The 21375-nt window shown below is 32.0% G+C and overlaps 2 protein-coding genes, 1 long non-coding RNA gene and 3 other non-coding genes across 6 annotated transcripts; 1 reads left to right on the plus strand and 5 right to left on the minus strand.

Annotated features, from left to right (window-relative positions):
- Window positions 1-80: 80 nt before the first annotated feature.
- On the minus strand, window positions 81-192 carry LOC117129158. Its single transcript, XR_004452782.1, has one exon. It is a non-coding gene; the product is annotated as a small nucleolar RNA Z107/R87 (small nucleolar RNA).
- Window positions 193-332: 140 nt separating this feature from the next.
- On the minus strand, window positions 333-435 carry LOC117129135. Its single transcript, XR_004452738.1, has one exon. It is a non-coding gene; the product is annotated as a small nucleolar RNA Z221/R21b (small nucleolar RNA).
- Window positions 436-963: 528 nt separating this feature from the next.
- Window positions 964-1037, minus strand: TRNAT-AGU. The gene has a single exon. It is a non-coding gene; the product is annotated as a tRNA-Thr (tRNA).
- A 5166-nt stretch (window positions 1038-6203) lies between these two features.
- Window positions 6204-9507, minus strand: LOC103869564. The gene is made up of 4 exons (XM_009147647.3): window positions 9082-9507; window positions 8096-8959; window positions 7745-8017; window positions 6204-7670 (listed from the first exon to the last, which is right to left on the minus strand). The coding sequence occupies exons 2-4, from the start codon at window positions 8954-8956 to the stop codon at window positions 7383-7385; spliced, it is 1422 nt and encodes a 473-aa protein (XP_009145895.1). The 5' UTR covers window positions 8957-8959; window positions 9082-9507; the 3' UTR covers window positions 6204-7382.
- Window positions 9508-10784: 1277 nt separating this feature from the next.
- Window positions 10785-19801, plus strand: LOC103869572. The gene is made up of 2 exons (XR_004452003.1): window positions 10785-10888; window positions 10993-19801. It is a non-coding gene; the product is annotated as an uncharacterized LOC103869572 (long non-coding RNA).
- A 462-nt stretch (window positions 19802-20263) lies between these two features.
- On the minus strand, window positions 20264-20981 carry LOC103869583 (NADH-ubiquinone oxidoreductase 20.9 kDa subunit). Its single transcript, XM_009147664.3, has 2 exons — window positions 20702-20981; window positions 20264-20635 (listed from the first exon to the last, which is right to left on the minus strand). Exons 1-2 carry the CDS (start codon window positions 20853-20855, stop codon window positions 20469-20471), a joined length of 321 nt encoding a protein of 106 aa, XP_009145912.1. The 5' UTR covers window positions 20856-20981; the 3' UTR covers window positions 20264-20468.
- Between the last annotated feature and the right edge of the window lie 394 nt (window positions 20982-21375).

The following is a 21375-nucleotide window of genomic DNA, read 5'->3' on the forward strand; positions in this document are numbered from 1 at the left end:
AGAATTGTAATCCGATAAGACATAATGCTAAAACATGTTCGTATACCAATGTCAAAAGTAACTTTATAAAAGGTGAAAGGAAAGGCTCAGTTCAGCGGGATTATCGACACATAAACGAATCTCCAAGTTAAATGAAGAAACGCCTAGTTCCGGTTTGTTGAGCTTGAATATTTCCGAGTCGTCACTGCCTTCTCAGTTAATTTGGTTTAATAGTTTTAGAAAACCCACATGTACAATACAATATTTCCGAGTCGTCATTTCACGAACCCTATAACGGCTATTTAGATGGCAAACTAGGCAAAGTTCAATATTAATGTAACATCAATAATAGATGGCTCAGTATAAAATATGGTAGAGAAATTCTCCGCACAAAGATCCTTTTACAGATCTAAATCAGAGTGGTGCATGACTATCTCAAATTGCTCATCACTGCCACATAGTTGTTTATCATAATTAAATAACAGAGAAAGAAATGTAGGTGTCATGCCCGGTCCCAAAAGGTAAAGGCAGCAACGCCGCTCCACAAGGCAATGGAATATGAGACCTTAACGGCGATTGCTTCAGACGGAGAAGCCTCTTTAAAGGCTTCTTCTACGTCTTCCACTGCCTTTTTTTTTTCCACTGCTGTTTTTATTTTCTTTTTGACGTTTACTTTAGGGTTTTGCAACAACAAAGCTTTCAAATTGCCCCTTTATCAAGTAACCCGTCAGGTCTCATAACAAGAGACAAAACATGAGGGAAACATTAACGAGAGACAAAAACGAATTGGAGACAGGGGAGGAAAATGTATGAAAAACTGATTATATGCGTAGCACTATTTATATGACATACGGAGCAAAACCCTAATCCCCTGATTAGAAAATTTTAAGCCCATAATTTAGTCAATACTTTATCCAACCTAAATAAAGATTGGGGCCATTTTAAATTGGCCCACACAAAAGAGGAGAATCACAAAAAGTAGTGTGCTTTCATTGAGAGTTGAACTCAAGACCTCCCGCTTACTAAACGGGTGCTCTAACCAACTGAGCTATGAAAGCTTGTTGTTACTGATAGCAAACGAGCATTATATTACATGGGTTCCAAAGTTTTTAATTATTTTCATTAACAACTAAGATATCATAATAACGTCTATATACTTTTAAATGGTCGAACAGAAATTCAGAAGTAACACTAAGAGCAACACCAATGTTAAAATTCTCAAAAAGGAGTTCTTGAAAATATAATATTATATTTTAATTAGTTTTGTTTAAATAATTAAATTTTAATCTTAACTAAATACATAAGCTAGTAAGATAATGAGAAGTGGAAAGGGGATTTTACTGAGATTCTCAAAAGTTTTTCTATGAGAACTTATGGTGTTCTTTCTCCAATTTCTCTTCTTTTTCTCTTTTTTAAAAATGTTTAGATACTCAATGAGATACGTCCACTGGAGGTGTTCTTATATACATCACCAAAACTAAAGGATAAAAAATATTATGAATTTATGCATACAATACAACCTAGTTTCATACCAAGCAAATATATTTACAAACTGAACATACAATAAAACTTTATGTCTTAAATTTTATCCATCTCTATCCAGAAAAAGAAACTTTGATGATACATAGAATTTGAAGACGACGAGTTATTGTCATGATCATGTATGTTAACTTAACAAATGTATTTGAAGGTGTATCTCAAAATTAAAATTTCATCACATTAATTCACAAGCAAACACGTGTAAAAAAATCAAGATGGTTTTCAATCTCTACCCATAAAAAAACATTTGTACTACCAATGTCTTTGTTAGTTCCTTCTACATTTTCAGTAATTGATTGCAAAACTCAGTTTTGATCTAAGCTAAAAAGTACTTTCACTTGTGTATGGGAACAAGCAAAAATATTAAATTTCTAATTCTCACAAAATAATGGATTCGCTTTTACAAGTATTAATTTATAAGACTTCCATTCAAGCTCTGAACTCTGGTAAAGATGAAATTCTGTTGGGACTTCATGAAGAAAAGCAGTTAGTATAAATTATTTGAGTAAAGTTTGTGGAGACAGCTAAATGATACTCTCTTTGTTTCACAATACATGATGTTATTCTTTAGTGCACAAAGATTAAGAAGTTTACTCTATTTTTCTAAAAAGTAGTTTTTAAAATATAATTTAAAAATAGTTCAACTAATTACAAAAATGACTACAACATCTAATTGGTTACACAGTTTTCAATAAAATTAAAAATAACATAAAAGTATCAAAACATCATCTATTTTGAAACAACAAAAATCTTCTAAAACACCATTTATTATGAAAAGGAGGGAGTACATGAGATAATCTGTAATATATCCAATTATCGACCGTTATAAACACTTTGCAAGATTTTAACTAACCTTGTGTGTTGATAATGTTGTGACAACAATCCCTCTTGTTGTTGTTAGTGCAGATGAGGCGACGAAAAACAAGTGCAGAAAGTAAAACACACAAAATTTGTTAACGGAGTTTGTTTCCTACATCCCAGGGACCTCGTCCAGATTTCATCGACTTAGAACAAGGAGCAATCTACAATTGCTATATGATACAACACACATACTAGTGTTTACCACTCTTTTCTAAGTAGCAATCTACAAATATTAGGAATAAAGCACGCATGCATAGATCCCATCCGGCTCACCGGAGCACACTATCTTCTACAGCTGCAATTTTCACAGATCTCTTCAATGAAACCACCTTTGCTAAACTCCCTCTGAGTCTAGGCTTCAATCTTCCACTTCCACGGAAGTACTTCACCAAGTACGTCAGCACCCAATGCACACCAGTGACACCAAAACGCTTTATCACTCAAGCACACACAAAGCTCACACGAGCTATACACAATGGCTAACTCCACCACACAAAGCGCCAACTCCAACGCCACCAAACTAAGTCCACATCGGACTCCATCAGACAATGCTTCAGAATGTTCTTCGACACCAAGCAGTAACACACCAAGAAAACATCTTTCTCTCTATTCTCTGAGGCCTGGCTTTCTCAGAAGGCACGTCTCTCTTTATATAGCAGATCAGAACTTGCTCTCCACGTCTTCAACTTGCTCTTCAAGTCTTCCAAATACACTTAAGGTAACTTTCCATTTTTATTAATGGAAAACTTTATCTTCAAGCAAACTCCCTTTTGCTTTATGGAAAACGTCCATATTTCTTCAAGCACATTTTATCTTTCCTTTTCCAAGCTCAGCAAGCCCACGCACATCACAAAACCCAAACTCATATTTAGCTTCATCTTCATGACACACGTCTGTAGTAGCTCCTGTAGTACTTTGCGAACTGATACAAATCATCTCAGCAGGCTGCATTTTCAGTTGCCCTTTTGACCTCACTAGTTGTTTCACCTGACTCAAACGTAACCCACTTGACATTGCAGTACCTGTCAATTTTCACACTTACCCACATCTTAGCTTTAACTAATTATAATCCCTGTTCGAAACTACGCTAGGCGCTAGTCGAGCGGTGACTCCGGGCCTAGCGAGTTACCGAAAAATCGAGGATTAATTGGGATATACGCGGAGATTAGTTTTTATTATTTTTTTATTACAAATATATGTATATATATTAGTACATGTAAATATTAGACAAAGGAACAACGTAGGCCAGTGGTACGGGAGTCATGTCTTGCGGTAAGAGGTCTAGGGCTCGATTCTTCTGAGTTTCAACTTTTCTGATGTTTTTAATTGCGCGAGACAAGAAAAAAAAGAATTTAGAAACCAACTACAGTTGTCCCACATCGACTAATTTTACTCTAAGATGAGTCTTGAGTCTTCTATAAATACAAGGAGAAAGTCTCCAATATTTCCAGGCAACTGGGCCTCTTCCATGGCCCAATAATTTGTCACCAAAGTCCAAAATTTAGTTGAATAAATCGGTTTACGTCTGATTAATCGGTGATTAATCGCTTTTTCTAAGCGATTAATTGTGTTTCCGATTAGTTACAACGATTTGGCTAAAATCGAAGCGTGTCTTCGACGCCGAGCTGCGGCCGCCTAGGCGGCTAGGCGGCCGCGTTTTCGAACAAGGATTATAATAGATCTCTTCCATTTATATCAATATACAATATGAGCTAGTTAGCTTAATCACGTATGCTTTTTTCTTCTGTTGTTTCATTGTTACTTATCTCTACACTCATAGCAGTGGACTTGTTTAGTGTCCTCGCCAGATGTTTCACACGGCTCAGCCGTATTGTCCCAATCAGTTGACCCAATTTCTCCATTGGTATCTCCACACCTGAAACACAAATAAATGATAAATATTTTAGTTACTATAGGTTGTATAACTTCTCATAATTAACTAGATGATGATTGTGAGAGCATCCTTACTTTGATCAGACTCTGCCAACGGGACAGTATTACTGGTTCCGGAATCAGGAGGTGAGGTTAGTGTTGCTTGGCTACCTCCGGTGATTGCTTGGACCTGACAGTCGATGCGATTTATCTCTGCTCTCTGCCTTACGGAGTTGGTAGTTTTTCAGGCGCCGTGCTAAATGCCTTTCCCTTTCATCTTCGCTCAGATACCGTCTTCTTTCTCTGTCTTTGAGACGCCTCCTTTCCCTTTCTTGTTCCTTTCTACTCTTCATCGATTCTGCTCCCTCTACTTCCATTATCTATTTAGACTTCAAAATATATTTATAACAATAAGATGGCTGAGGAGAAACATTTGGCCAGCCGAGTTTTTGCAATCTACAAATGAGAGGAAAACAAATTTTATAAAAAATTTAAAATATTTATCGAATTTATACATTCATATTTATTGTTTTAGTACGGTTAAAATGGATCCAAAAATATCAGGTTTATGATATAACTCTATGTTGGGATTAGATTATTTCCAATCTCTCTGGAGCAGACTGCTCACTCTTCGGAAGGACCTCACTTGCCATTGGTCTAAGAGATATTTGATTTTATTGTTAATTATAGATTAAATACAAAATAACCAGAACATGAACATGAACTTTTTTTTAAGTTTTTGTCGGAAAATAGCATTTAAGAAAGAAAATAACCATAATAACTTTTTTTATTTTGAAATTTTTAATTTTTATTTTTTATTTTTTAAATTTGAAACCTCATTCCCAAAACTCCATCCCTTAACTCCAAAACCTAAGATTTGATTAGTTAATACTAGAATAAAAATGCATTCTAGTGTTATTTTGGTCATTTTTTTATTAAAGACTATTTTTATGACAAAAACTTAAAAAATCTATCTTAGCCTCTTAGAGAATTTCTCTGAGCTAAAATAAGACAAGACTATATAGAGTATTATTATTTTTGTTAATGAAATGGTTTCCAGTACAATTAATTTCGGACTCGCATACTGAGAAGATATATAATGAAAGTGAGTTAGAACAAACAAAACTAATTTTGTCAAATATATTATAGGGAAAAAAAACTAGTTTAACCCTTATTTATCAATTAATGACTAGTTTAACTCTAATTTTATTTTAATTACTAATTTGTTTTTCATACCTAATTTACCCCTATTTCCTTTGTTAACAAAAAAAGTAATTACAAAAATGCCATTACTGAATTTTCGAAATATTTGCGATTTTGCCATCCACAGACTTATTTTGTCTACGTTTTATGTAGCCACAGATTTAAATATTTTTTATTTCAGCCACAGATTTATTTAAATATATATAGACTTAATAATATTTCTACAGACTTGTTATTACAAATCTGACACGTTTGGTCACAAATTTATTAAATATTGACAGATTTACTTTATTTGGCCACAAATTTACTTAATTTGAACAGATTTACGTAAGATTTGATAGATTTATTTTTTTTATAGCCATAGATTTACTTGTCTTTGACAGATTTAATTTCGATTTTATTGATTTATTATTCTTTAGCCACAGATTTACTTAATTTTGACAGACTTAGTTAAGATTTAATAGATTTATTTATGCTTTGACCACAGATTTATTAGAATTTGACAGATTTAGTTAAAATTTGATAGATTTATTTATTACTTGACCACAGATTTGTTACAGTTTGACAGATTTGTTTAAACGTAAGCCACAGATATATTTATGACTTGGCCATAGATTTTTTTTTAATTCCCCTTAACCGAGTTATTGCAAACCAGATTAAACCATTTAATTCTGAAATTATTTCATATACCAGTAATTTAACTTGATTTAAACCAAAACGTTTCAAACCAACCATAATTTGAATCAAAAGCATGTAAACCAAATTTTATTTAATTAAACCAAACCTAACTTAATTTAAACCAAACAAAAAGAAAAGCCCTAATTTAAGAATCACTCTTTTACACGTGATTACCTTGGTCAACGTTAATGGCGTTTTCAGATTGACGTTTCTTTTCTTCCTTCTTCTTCTTCTCTCATGGCACAAATAAAAATTGTTTGTGGTCATTGGATATTTGGTAAAAACAAATGGTTATTTGGTGTTGACAAAGGAATGAGGAGTAAAGCTATAGCCATAGAAGACAAAACAAGTTATGATGATTTTGTTCATATGGTGATCAAAGAGTATAAGGTTAATGAGCAGATTTATGAGGTGGAATTGAGCTACATGTTTCCGAAGAAGGTTTTGTTGACGTTACCCCAAAACACACCACCTATAGATATTAAAAATCAGAGGCAATTCACTGGATTTTTGGAACAGCTGAAAATGGAGGCAATGCAAGTATGTCTCGAACTTAAGGAACGAGTTTTGGAAAAAGACGAGGACAAAAGTGATGATGAAGACGAAGGCTCCATATTTGATTATTGTGATGATTTAGATGGCGCATCTTCAGGTGACGAAGACTTTGCATTGAATGGGATTCATGCTGAAGAAGAAGAAAAAGAAAAAGAAGAAGAAGAAGAAGAAGATAAAGAAGAAGAAGAAGAAGAAGAGGAAAAGAAGAATAAAATTTCAACCAGTATGAAAAGTGGTTCCACGTCTGGGAGTGTTCCGGTAAAACGGGGTAATGTTCATGTTAAGCTAGAATTAGATGCACTTAATATAGCTGTTGGACAACGATATGACACAAAAGATGCATTGGAGACTAGGCTGAAGATCTTGTCAGTCCTTCGTCAATTTGATTTCAGAGTAGACAGATCAGCGACAGATATATTAACTATTAAGTGCTGGATAGAAGGATGTACATGGAGAGTAAGAGCTACCCCAGTTGGTAATTCTACTCAGTTTACCATTCGTACACACGTTTCAGAACATTCATGTTCCATTACAGAACGTTCTGCCAGTGCCCGACAAGCGACTCCAGAAATTCTTGCAAGACTATATGTGGACTATGTTGGAGGTGTTGATTCAAAAGTTCTCCCGAAACATGTTGGAGAAGCCTTAAACATGAGATTTGGTGTCAAGGTGCGTTATCTGATATGACATGTTTATTATATTTTTATATTTCTTTTAGTACAAAATAATAAGTCTAATATGTTATTGTAAAACATTTTGTAACTAGATGGATTATTGGAAGGCAAGAGACAACAACAACGATTGGAAGGCAAGAGACAACAACGATTGATCCAAAGAAGTTCCTTCTCCATTGTTGCCAACTTCTTATTCATAGGAGCAAGAAGAACACCAATCTTTGTTTCGATTGATGTATCTATATTATCAAGTTTTCCTATCAATGTCTTCATCAAGGTAGAAAGCTGGTTCATTTGAGTTTCTTCCTTCTACAATAAAAAAAAAAATTATAATAAAGCATATTACATTTTAGTTAAAACAAATAAGTAGAAGTATAACTCACATTTGACACATCACAGTCTTCCTCAACTCCAACAGTTTTTGTATCATTAGCCTTCTTCTTTTTTGAACTCTGAACATCAGTCTCGGGAACAGATGTAGGACGCTTCTTCCTTGTAGTAGCTGGAGGTTCTTCATTGACATCCCAAAAGCCACGATCTACACAATTGTGACTGATATCATGAACCAAGTTTGTTACATCATCATCATCCACGTCGTCATCCCACTGAGGTGTAAGCTCTCCATCTGTTTGTGTGATAAAATTCCTAACACGCACCTATAAAATGATTTGTGTTTCATTATACTTGACTATAAACAAGATATTGGGAAAAACTTAAATGTTAAGAAAGTAAACCTTATCTTCATGACGTTCTTTCTCCTGCCTAAAAAAGTCCTCAAATTTAAATCGCCTACGGGATCCACTCCATGAAAGAAGAGGCAATTCTGCACCACTGATTTTATTCCCGTAAAGCTCTCCTAAGCCCATAACTGACTCATATGCCCAAATCTGTAATATGAAAATGAACCCTCCCATTGTATAAGATTCCTTCGCGCTGTAATCGGCACACTTAACAGAGTATATCAAACTCTGACACGCTACCCGACCCCATGGGTATCTCTGGAAAGCTTCATAATCAAGGACTCTCTTGGCACACTCCAACGGAATATGACGTGAGGGAGCAATCCCATAGACAGCAAGATGAAGAACACATAACAAACCCACCATTGTCCTCTTCTTGAGACTCCAATTTTTGCATCTTTCTAATACCAACTGAAGCTGGACAAAGTTAGGACCAACAACCGGAGAAACCCCCATTTCTTTCCAGAATTCTGTATGATCAACATCACAAATGTCGTCTTTTTGAAACGGTTCGCAGTTCATCCTAGTGATCGCACCAAATTCAATCAAAGAGAGACGAATGGGCTGCCAATCAATCAATGACCATATCTCATAATTCTTCTTAACTCGAATCTGATGAGTTAATAGGTGATGGACAACCTTAGCACACCATGTGAATTTGAGCTCATAAAACCTAGAAAATACACCAATTGCAGACTTCTTTACCGCATCCCATCCATCAAGTCCCACACCTTCTTCTACCATTTGAAAATTTGACAAATAACTATAATAGCTCATACTCCTCTGCTGGCTAGGAGCTTTGCCCTTTTTGTAGAGCAGTCGTGGATAGTTGCGTTTACTGCTAGAAGAATCCATAACCTGAAATGAAAAAAAAACGTTAGCATGAATATAGAACAATGATAAATAAATAAAAAAAATACCATATCTCAGTCAAACAGATTAGTAAAGAAGCAGAGAAATCAAAGAACCACATAACTTACCCGGAAATTAATTAAAGATGTTAGATACTTTGGAGTTTTGGCAGAGAAGATGACAGAGGTTGGTGAAGCAGCGTGGGTTCTCGTCGCCGGAGAGTTTGACTGGGGGAGAAAACAAGGCAGCAAAGTGACGCTCGGCGGATGAAAGGTTTCAAGGCTCGCCGGAGAAACCGAATCTCTTCTCACCGGTAAAATCGATGCTGATTGGGGGAAAAGGTTTAACCTCCGATGAAATTGAATCTGATTGTCTACACGGAAACCCTAGATTTTTTTTCTGGAAAAGTTTTTGATCTTCTACTTGGTTGTTCTTCGACAAAGAAGAATACGATGCAATAGGGATTAATTGTTTCTTTTTTTTGTTTTAAAATTTATTAATGAAATATATTAAAAATGGCAATATTGTAATAAAGAAGAACAATTAAGGTTATTTGGTCTTTAGCCACCTTAACACACATGTGACGATGATGTAGAGTTAGGTTAGTAATTAACAAAAAAAGTAGAGTTATTCTGAGTAATTTTCTCTATATTATATGCAAGAAGATAGTGCTTCCAAATTACATCAGGCAGACTCACAAAGCAGGGAAGATATTTACCCGGGGATAAAACACTCTTGATGATTTTCCAAGTATATATTGATTCAAAAACAAAAGAAAGAAAATCTCCAGAAACTCAGAAAGATGTCTAGTGTTTCAGTTAACACTTTGAAACAAAAAGTGAAATGTGGTGGATGCGCAAAATTGTATTTACAAAGAATATAATCAGATTTAAGTACTAAATCTATATTAATAAAGTAGACTAGAAAGTCTTTTCAGGCCTCCACCTCAGCATTCCTATGTCTAAAATTGGACACGTGGCGCATCTCAAAATAATCACTCAAAGTTGTTTTTCGATTTGTTATGTTTTGGGGATCTTTTGGGTTAACAATTAATTCATGAGGTCCTTAGGAAGTTAACATACGGGCCCATTTATCATTAGGGTTTTATTGTTGTTGCAGGTAGGTGAACCGTCGTGTTGCTTGGGATCTCTTCGCCTCTGACGACGCACGGCTATATGTAGCATTCTTCTGTCGTATTTAACCAAACATTTACGTCATTCAGATCACTCCTCCCACTCTCTTTTGCATTTAATCGGCATCACCATCCTCGAAAGTAACCGATAAGTAACCAATTGAAGTTCCGAATATATATTAGTTTTTAGGCTGCGATGAACATCTTCCCTGCTACTCAGGTATGAAGGTGAATATTAAAGAAATATCAGCGCAAAAGCGTGACTTTACTGAGTCCGGTGAAACTCAACAGCATTCAAGATGACATACAGGATCCGGTTGAGACTCAACAGCAGCTAGGAAAAGTTAAGGACTGTCACTTGATGACCTCCAGCCACCTCAAAACTAAGGAGCTCACAAATGTTCTTCCAAATATCCCAGATATCTCAATGGTAATATGTTCTTCCTCTTCTTTTACACCGTAGAAAACATGTGTGATTTGGCATGTGTCAATGTAATTGATCACTTCCTGACTTTCACAAATCCTGGACCATCTGGAGAAATAATGTGCTTTCTAGAACATGGAAGAACACATACCTCATAAACAGAGACGAGGTGCATAGTTCATTATTTCCTACTGATTTTTTTCGTTCTCTTTGCTTTTTAATTCATCTTCACCAATCACCATCAACTAAACCCAAAATATAACCTGACATCATGAAGTGAATTCAAGTTTGTGAAAAATAGATCTGATGGTAAAGCACTAAAGCTGCTCTGAAAGACTGGAAAAGCTATTGCTCCTCAAGACTACGTTTATATGAAAGTGTGAGACTCTGACTTCTTACTCTTTTGGTTTAATACACATGCAAAAAGGATAAATATACAAAGATGGAACTGAGGTGCATTATTGACTCACTTTTTTTTGTTAGGCTCTGTACCATTATTTCCTGATGCAATATATAACCGCTGACCATTACAGAGCTTCACAACATGTTGGCTGGTGAAGCCAACTAGACAGCAGTTCGTAAGCTAATCTTAAAAGGCTACATGAGAGATTCTAGCAGCCGCAGTCTAGGTTTGCTTTCTCAGTTCAAACCCTACTGTTTTAAGGTTTGTTGGTCGTAAGGCTGCATCACTGATGCCATGGATATATACAGGGAAGAGTTATTGATCCATTGACCGCAATGATAGTGTAGCTAACGTGCTGATCCAACACCAGTGGCGTCCAAAGTTGTTCATCATTGTTTGTAGTTTGCCAGAGACTTGGGATCTTGCAGTTTCCACATGAATAGTCCAAAAGCTGATTTTGGCATGGCACATCACGTGCTTTAGCTGTGGATGCTCACCAAGAAGAAACTCAAAAGAGTTCAGTAAAGTGGCTGTTGACATTCACGGTTCTTTTGTCTCCATGATCTACTCTGGTTTATCACTTTTTTTATCAACCCTCATGTTTATCACTATAAGTTTTTGGTTACTTCACTTTATATTTTCTTCAGATTTTCTATTGTAAATTGGTGATACACTACAGTAGAAAAGACTATTTTGAATTAAAAAAATTTAGTGGATAAATTTGCAAAACAATTCTAAACAAATCTACATTGGTATCTTGCTTGAAAGGTACACTCAAGAAACCTAAATTAATTAAAGTTCCTTTTTAAAATTATTTTTAATTGTAACCACCAAAAATTAAATGGTGCAGCAAGAAGAACTCGAGATAAGTGCACTCTACAGGGTTGGAAAATACTTAGTTTCATAGGGTAGAAAATAGTAAATCCCTTTCACTGCTTAAAGATTGCAAAACTTAGGAATATCGTTTACCTCACTGGTTTATGTTTTATGGATTTTTTTGGGATTCCGTCCGCAAATTAATTAATTAATTTCTGGTGGGTCACCAGATTATTGGGCAGACCGCAAATGAATCGCAAAATAATTAATAAATTATATTATATAATATTACATTAGCTATTAAAAAATACATGATATATTTTATGTTTTAAAAAATACATAGAAAAAAACTTAAATTTAGTTTTCTTTATTTTTTTGTTTCCATTAAACATACAAAATATCAAAACTAAGTTAGTCCATTTAACAATTTGTGGTAACAAGTTAAGAGTTATGACATATCATTTCTTTTATAAAGACTTAAAATCAATTACTATTTAAACGTCTAATATGAATAGTTAAATTATAATTTAAATCCAAAATAATTTCTTAGGTCATCGGGTTATTGGGTTGACCGCAGAAGAATCAAAACTAATAAATAAATAAATTATATTAGATAATAGTATAATAGTATAATAGCTATTGAAAAATATAGGATATATTTTATTTTTTTTAAAAATGCATAGAAGGAAAATTAAATTTAGTTTTCTTTATTTTTTATTTTCATTAACATAAAAAATATCAAAAATAAGTAAGTCCATTTAATAATTTTTAGTAAAAAGCTATGAGTTATGATATATGAAAAATTTATAAGACTAAAAATCCATTAGTATTTAAATATCTAATTTGAATAATTAAGTTAAACTTTAAATCTAAAATTAATTCTTGGGTCACCGGGTTATTGGGCTGACCGCAGATCGCAAATTAATAAATTAATTATTATATTATATAATAATATATTAGCTATTTAAAAATATAGGAGATTTTTATGGTTTAAAAAATACATACAAAATTAAATTTAGTTTTTTTTCACTGAACGTACAAAATATCAAAAATAAGTTAGTCCATTTAACAATTTTTAGTAACAACTTAGGATTTACGACATATAAAAAAACTATAAAGACTGAAAATGTATTAGTATTTAAATATGTATTGTGAATAATTAAATTAAACTTTAAATCAAAAATAAACCAAAGTAAAATATAAAATTGTATTAGATTGCTGATAACAAAAATACACTAATAGCAAATCATATAAACTGATTTTGGTTCTCTCTATCATCATTCATTTTTTTCAGGTGGTATAGTAAAATTTTCATACAAACCTAAAAATCGGAAATAAAAAATCAAACTACAAAGGTTATGTCGTAAGTGAGATTCACGACAAGCAAAAATCAAACAACATAAAAAAACATTCGAATGATATATAGAGTCAACAATAGTGAAAAACGATAGTAAAAAACTGAAAATATAATTTCTTATTAGAATACAAAAAGTTTAATAACATAACTACAAAAAACGAAAAAAATAAGTTAAAATTATTTATTGGATCAACCAGTGATTCAACCGATAACTAGATTTTGGGATTTAACTATTTTTGCGGCTTTTATTGGGTCTTATATAATATTTTCTTTTTTTGTAAAATCCAAACCAGATTCTATATCGGATCACCGAATTTACCGGTTCTACCGTGGATCCATATGAGTTTCAAAACACTGGTTACATCACAATACATATGTGATCTGCCTACATGAACCTCAACGTATCTCTTCAAAACTAAAACCTAAAAATCAAATATGGAGCAATATAAATCACTGCACTATATCAATAGAAATCACTGCTTTGTATCAATAGGCTTCATGACACCAGTAGAAATATATCATACTCATTCCAAATTATACAACAAACTTAAAAAAAAATACAAATGTTAATAAAAGAAATGTCTCCATAAACAATTCACTTTGTTAAAAGCATTAGATAAATATTACTAAACCAAACAAAAAAAATTCACTACATTTTAGAGCCATTAAATTAAAGTTTAAGAAAGCAATATAAACACAAACAACAACTTCAAACACATATATATCACTCATTGTGTTACACAATCAACAACTATCCGCGCTATATCACTCATTGTGTTACACAATCAATAACTATCCCGCGCGTAGCGCGGGCACACCACTAGTTTAGTAATAAAAATCAAAAATAATAGTGACAACTTGATGGTTAAACAAGTGGTCTAATATCCAATAAGTAAGGACTAACTTTAGGTACATAAACGATTCACAAGAAAAGGGGAATGTTTAATGGTTGTGGTTTTCCTTAATCACATAGTGTAAGAACCGTACGTATCTCCAAAAGAGTATTCGGTATATCGTCTAAGGAGTAATAACAATATATCCGATTAGGGATCTTTAGGTTAAAGAAGATAATATACTGAGCTAACTTTAGGGAGTTACTTAAATATATCGCTGACTGGACTAAGCTTGCTGCATACTGATAAGAATTTGGTCCGAGAATATGATTTTGTTAATGCATGCATCATCGAATTGGTATGTATAAAATATGAGATATGTAGACATGTGTCATGTGCGTGATTTGTAATTTGATTGAAAACGTATTTGATGCAGAGGATAGTTCATCAATTAATTATGAACCAGTCTTTCACGCTTTTTCTTTAGACAAACAGTTTTAATTTTCTCTTGTTGATATTGTGGCTCTTGTTGTAGTTGTTCTGCTTTCTCGTCACTAATATGCTAGTGCTTCAGCTGTATTTTTCTTTTGGCTTTTTGCTTCAGCTGTAAGGTATTTACTAGATTTTGACCCGCGCTTGGAAAGCGCGGGTTTGTTATTGAAATTAATTTTTAAACAAATTTCTATATAAAATAATGTATAAGTTTGAGTACATTTAGCAGGAATCGCAAACCAAACTGAAAAAAATGAAAACAAAATTTAACTAAACTTCATAAATAACCGAGCAGATTATAAATCTCTAAAACCGAAAAACTGAAACGAACTGAGAAAGAAATGGATACCTAAATTTTAAAAATATAAATTATACTTAAAAATATTAATTATATTTAATTTATAAATAACCAAATATCTAAAAATACTATTTACAAACCGAATTACCCAAAAAAAAACAAATTACCTAATCAGTTTTTAGTCAAAAGATTAAAAATTGTCCTGATTATCCGAGATTTTTATCCGAACTATCCTATATTTAAAATGGAAACCCCAAATTATCCGATATTTTTATTTCTAAATCCGTAATTATCCGAAAAACCATAATCAAACAAAAACTGAATTTGACTCATTTCTTTTTTTTGCATATTAGCCGGTTCCCAACTTTTCTTAGAAAGCGTTCATTTTTTTCACTTATTAATTCAAAATTAGTTTAAAACTACCATTATTTTTGTTTCAAATCTTAACAATTGAGGTTTTATGTTTTATCATTTGTTTTTTTATTCGAAATAGATTTAAAGATGATATGTGTGATTTAATAGTATAGATATTATATGCTAAAGAACAATGTGTTTTCATTATTTAAATGTAGTAAATATATTAATTGTCGATTTTTCTATTTAAAACATTTTGTAAGAATTTTGTCTATTTAGAGCATTACGCATTTAAATCAGTGTTTTTAAACTCAAACTGGACCCGCGGTTGAATTGATAACTTGGTGATGCGATATTTAATCTGGTTTGGATTTTAAGAGATATCCATTATCTTAAAATCCCAAAAACGCTAAAACTCGAAGTTTGATCGATATCTAATCTAATTTGTTTTAAATTGCTATTGTTTAAATTCAGAAGTTAATTTCAATGTGTGCATTATATATTAAATACTTATTATTTTCAATCTTGTTGCATTTTAATTATATGTTGTAAGCTGCATAAATTGGAAAAATCTTATAATATATTTCTATAATTATAGGATGTTTTCTTTACAAAGTATTTGAGAAATTGTGTAAAGTGGTTTTCTTATAAGTTGTCTAGTAAGATATTTTCTTAGATGTCAGAATAAAAAGTATATATATTTTTATTTATTTAAATGTATTTATTAGTAATCAGAATAAAATGTATATTCTCTTAACTGCAGAATATTTGATAATACAGTTTTTTGTGTAATTTACTTAAATGTTTTGAACTACACGTTTTCAAAAGTTAACCTGTTGGTTAAATGGTTAGCTATGACTCTCGCAACAAACCCAACCCTTAAGATGATGATGGTTTAACATTTGACAACATAGTTAGGACTGTGTCTATATAATAGTCAACAAATTCAGATTGTAGTATTATGGAGTTAACATTTTTCGAGATCAAAAACATTCAAAACGTAAATCTATCGACGTCTCACATAGTTTTGTTATGAAGCTGATGAAAGAAGTTGGAAGACATAGTTTTGCAAACATCATTTTTTGCTAACGTATAAACGTTGGTTTGATTAAATGTAATAGGATAAGGATATTCGTTTGTTCCTATAATTGAGTTAAATTATATTTTGGTTATTATAATATGTTAAGTTGAAAATAAATAGGTTCAACAACCTTGTTTAAGTAGATTTTTTAGGAGTGATTCCCTTTTAATAGTATAGATTGATAATATGTTACTCTTAAATAAGTTGCTAAATAAAAATTTTGGTTAAGGATCAAATCAGTTTATACCTCACTCATAATTTTTGGACCTGTTGGTTGAAACATCAAATAGAAAAACTAAATAATCATAGTCACGTTTTTGATGTAAATATTCAGTAAAGAAAACGAGTAATATAGAGAGAAAATGATATGAGAAAACAAAAGAGAGCTGAACAGAAATATTTAAAAATTAGAGGTACATATTTGGTATCACTGTTCCAGTGATATATTGTGACATCGTTTGGGATCACTTGTACTTTTACGAATCATGCCCCCTCCATTTTCGAATGAAGCACGCTCCTCCATGCAGGACTGGGATCGTGAACTGCTAGAAGTTGCAGCTACAAAATACTTCATAGGCTTCTTTTATCCTCAATTCAGAAAAAAAACTCCCTTTTACCAGGATAGGAACATGAGGCAGAGTCTATCAAGAGACTCAAAAATGCAGCTGCTCCAAGTTCATCTGGAACGTTGACACTGATACACATATCTCTTGAAACCAATATTTGCACACAAACTACACTACAAAGATGATACCAAAAAGATCCTCCTCTGAATAAAGATGTTCCAAAACATCACAACCACATGAATATTTTCTCAACAGAAATTCACTTTCTCAAACCGTTTAGCAGGCTCGAATCTTTATTGGTCAGCATCATAAGTTATATAACAAACAATTTATAGAGAAATGCAAGGGAACCTTAGGGGTTTAACCCTAATGGGCTGCAGAACGGGTCTTCCCTTTTTAAACCATAAAAAAAATTTGGGCTTGGGTTTTGGGGTGTTACACATGCATCATCGAATTGGTATGTCGTTATATAATATGAGACTAGATCTTGACCCGCGCTTACGAAGCGCGGATTATTTTATGACGAAAAATTTCACTAATAACTTAACAAATATTTTGTTAAGTTGTAAGAATTTTATGTATTTATAATATTTTTGAATTTAAATCAATGCTTTTGAATCCGACCCAAACCCGCGGTCTAACCGGTTAATCCGGTGATCCGACAATTCGATTTAGGTTTGTAAAAATATTCATATTTAAAAAATTACTAAAATCCGAGACTAACCGATTGAACTGATGGATGACCAATATATAATCCAATTTGATTTAAATTGTTATAGTTTCATAATTTTCACCTTTTAATCAAAATTTTAAAGTTCCTTATTTTGTAATTTTATGAAATTATGACGTTTCTAAAAAATTTTGATAAATAAAAATGAAAGATATAAAATAATTAACAACTATAAATATGTCTTGATCATATTGCTCTTTTTTATATAGCTTAATTAGTTTTATAATAATTGTTTTGTGAAATTTATCTTGTTAATAATTTATATTATAATCGGTTTAAATTTGTTGTTCACAATTAGTGTTAAGCATTTTTTTAGATAACATATATATTTTGAACATTTTTCATAATTTTTTTTGTTATTATATTTATTGTACAATGTATAATGTTTATATATATATATATATTATGTAATGGTTATTATTGAATTGTTATGTTACTTAAATCAATGATATAACCATTATTTAGTAATTATAAATAAAATAATATGTTAATTTAATTAATTTATTATTGGTTGAAATATTTTTCTAGTATTTAAACCTGTAAAAATAAGTTCTATTTATTTTCATTGTTTTATTAATTATTTGAATTTTTTAATTATATAATCTATCTTAACCATTTGAAAGAAAATTGTTAGAAATATTAAAAATATGAATTCTAATATTTTATATTGTTTGGACACAAGATTAATTATAATGTTGTTTCGAAACATAGATAGTAGTATAAAGAAATGAATATATTGTTTCGAAACATTGATAGTAGTATAAAGAAAGTATTATTAGTGATTTAATGTAAGTTTAACTATAAAATAGGAAGATGCATTTATTTAAAAACTTACAAAATAAAGATCAGCTCCAACGTAATGTTTATATTTTAATAATATAGATATGTAGATATGTGTCATGTGCGTGACTTGTAATTTGATTGAAAACATATTTGATGCAGAGGATAGTACATCAATTAATTATGCACAGGGCCGGCCCGGAGGGCAAGCCACTCAAGCCGTAGATTAGGGCATCCAAAATAATAGGGCATATTTTAAAAAAAATATTTGTATTATTACCTATAAACAAATAAATTTTTGTAATTTTTTTTGTTAAAATATTATTTATAAGGCATTTTTATATAAAATTTATTGAACTTTTCAACTATATTTATAAGTTTTTTATTTATTAAAATATTAGTAAATTTATATTTTAGATGATAATTCAAACTCTAATTAAAATTAGCAACAAAACATATTTTCTTTTGGTTTCAATTTATTCTTTTGCATCATTTTGCATAATTTTTATTTTATTCTAATTTTTCTTTTATTATAATTTTTCTTTTGGTCTTCTTTTCTCTTAACTCTTAATATATAGTTTAGTTTTAATGTTTCAGTTTTTTCAACTAATCATTTACGTAGTAAGAAGATATGTTTGTTAGTTCATAGTTTTCGAAATGTGATAAAAGCTTGATAGCTTCACTTTATTACGATAATATTTTTGGATTGTGTTTACTGATTTTTATGATAGACATATAATGGATGGTTGAAAAAATGAATGTAGAAATCTAGTGGATAATTTTGCATAAAAAATGAAAAACAAAATTATTTTTACCAATAAATATTTTTATCACAGTTTTATTTCCTAAATAAACTATAGATTTTTATTTCTATTTAATAAAAATTAAAGTTGTTTTATACTGTTTTATGATTTTGATAAAATATGTACAAAGGCATAATTTTAAATTTTGATTGGGGCAGTGAAAAATGTTAGTCCGGTACTGATTATGCACCAGTCTTTCACGCTTTTGCTTAAGACAATTCTGAAACAGTCTTAATTTTCTCTTGTTGTAGTTGTTCTTGCTTTCTCGTCACTAGTATGGTAGTGCTTCAGCTGTATTTTTCTTTTGTTTTTTTGCTTCAGCTGTAAGTTAATTATTGATAATATGGTACTCTTAAATAAGTTGCTAAATAAAAATTTTGGTTAAGGATCAAATCAGTTGATACCTCACTCATAATTTTTGGAACTGTTGGTTGAAACATCAAATAGAAAAACTAAACTCATAATCATAGTCACGTTTTTGATGTAAATATTCAGTAAAGAAAAGAGTAATATAGAGAGACAATGATAGTGCACAAAAAAAAAAGAGAGAGACAATGATATGAGAAAACAAAAGAGAGAAAAATTAGAGGTACATTTTTGGTATCTTCCAGTGATATATTGTGACATCGTTTGGGATCACTTGTTCTTTTACGAATCATGCCCCCTCCATTTTCGAATGAAGCACGCTCCTCCATGCAGGGCTGGGAACGTGAAACTTCTAGAACTTGCAGCTACAAAATTCTTCATAGGCTTCTTTTATCCTCAATTCAGAAAAAAACTCCCTTTTACCGGGATAGGAACACGAGGCAGAGTCTATTAGGGCACTTTCATCACTATTCTATTTTTTTTAAAAATAAAATAAAAGTAAATAAAGAATAAAGAATGTTCTAACCTAATTTTTTATCTCACCTCATAATAAAATTTATTTCATAAATAGAGTAATATATTTTTTGTTTGTTCATCATTTCATTATGCAGTCAAAAATGAAGTAGAATTAGAGTAATTTTATTTCATTTTTATTTTATTTTAAAATAAAAAATAAAGTTTTACATTGAAAATGTTCAGGAAAGACTCAAAAATGCAGCTGCTCCAAGTTCATCTGGAACGTTGACACTGATACACATATCTCTTGAAACCAATATTTGCACACAAACTACACTACAAAGAAGATACCAAAAAGATCCTCCTCTGAATAAAGATGTTCCAAAACATCACAACCACATGAATATTTTCTCAAACCGTTTAGCAAGCTCGAATCTTTATTGGTCAGCATCATAAGTCATATAACAAACAACTTTTGAGCAAGCTCAAATCTTTATTGATAATCATCATCATAAGTTGTAACAAACAGAGGCAAACATTATCCTCAAACAAAAGGAGTAGCAAATTAAAAAAAAAAAAGACTTCTTTTCGAAATCGAACCCAGATCCAGCAAAAACCCTAGACTCATTTGGAGAACCCACCACGCCTCTGGTAGCTAGCGACCTCACCTTCGTTAGGGAAGAAACCCATGAGCCTCCCCGCCGAGTTCTGATACGCATACATGAACCCACCCATGAGTCCGATCAGCCCTCCAGTAACCATTGACGGTCCTTTGATCCCAGGCTTAATCCCTACACATCGCCAAATCGATGAGTATATATTCACACGCATTCCAACAGATAGAGAGAGAAAGGGACCTGATAGATAGCCGACGGTGACGGAAACGCCGGTGATGGTGGAGAAACGGAGGTAATCGAGGACGCTGAAGTTTCCGACGACTTTTGTGAATGGAGGATTCCGATCAACGACGGGGTACTGGGGCTTCTCCAAGGCAGTGATGTCAGTGTTCATCTTCTTCGATCAATCTACAATTCTCTGATCAGATTCGGATCTCTCTCTCTCTCTCTCAATCCGCAACAAAAGCAGGGCGGAGACTCTGTTTTGTCTAGAGGCTCTCTCGGACCCAGAAATTTCCTTGTTGGGCCGGATGGGCCCATTAAAGGAAGCCACTGCTCTTCAGTCAAAAAACTATCACTAGTGTATAACGTTTAGAAATTAATTCATTTCACCTTATGCTACTCGTCTGGATAAACGACTAGCGATCGATCGTTATGAAAGGATTTGTATCTATGTTCATTTTTCGTGGGGTTTACCTAGGTTCACCAACCAATAAGATTTCATTATTTCAAATTCAATATTTTTTTAAAAAAGAAACAAAATATTGTCAAGTTATATTAAGTTTTTAAAATAAAAAGGTAAAAAAAATAGTAATTACAAAAGAAAAGATTTTTTTTAAATGTTGTTAACGTCGTCAGCAAAACACTAAACTTTAAATCTTAATCCCTAAACCCTAAATCCGAAATCCTAAACC

Source organism: Brassica rapa, chromosome A01 (assembly GCF_000309985.2).
Source record: "Brassica rapa cultivar Chiifu-401-42 chromosome A01, CAAS_Brap_v3.01, whole genome shotgun sequence".
Taxonomy (NCBI): Eukaryota; Viridiplantae; Streptophyta; class Magnoliopsida; order Brassicales; family Brassicaceae; genus Brassica; species Brassica rapa.

Excerpts from the sequence above, each read along its gene's own strand:
- LOC103869583 (XM_009147664.3), bottom strand. The coding sequence starts at position 20,855 with ATGAACACTGACATCACTGCCTTGGAGAAGCCCCAGTACCCCGTCGTT. Across the intron at positions 20,636-20,701 it reads CACCGTCGGCTATCTATCAG|GGATTAAGCCTGGGATCAAA; the intron begins GTCCCTTTCTCT and ends GGCGATGTGTAG.
- LOC103869564 (XM_009147647.3), bottom strand. The coding sequence starts at position 8,956 with ATGGATTCTTCTAGCAGTAAACGCAACTATCCACGACTGCTCTACAAA. Across the intron at positions 8,018-8,095 it reads AAGAACGTCATGAAGATAAG|GTGCGTGTTAGGAATTTTAT; the intron begins GTTTACTTTCTT and ends ATCATTTTATAG. Across the intron at positions 7,671-7,744 it reads AAGACTGTGATGTGTCAAAT|AAGGAAGAAACTCAAATGAA; the intron begins GTGAGTTATACT and ends TTTTTATTGTAG.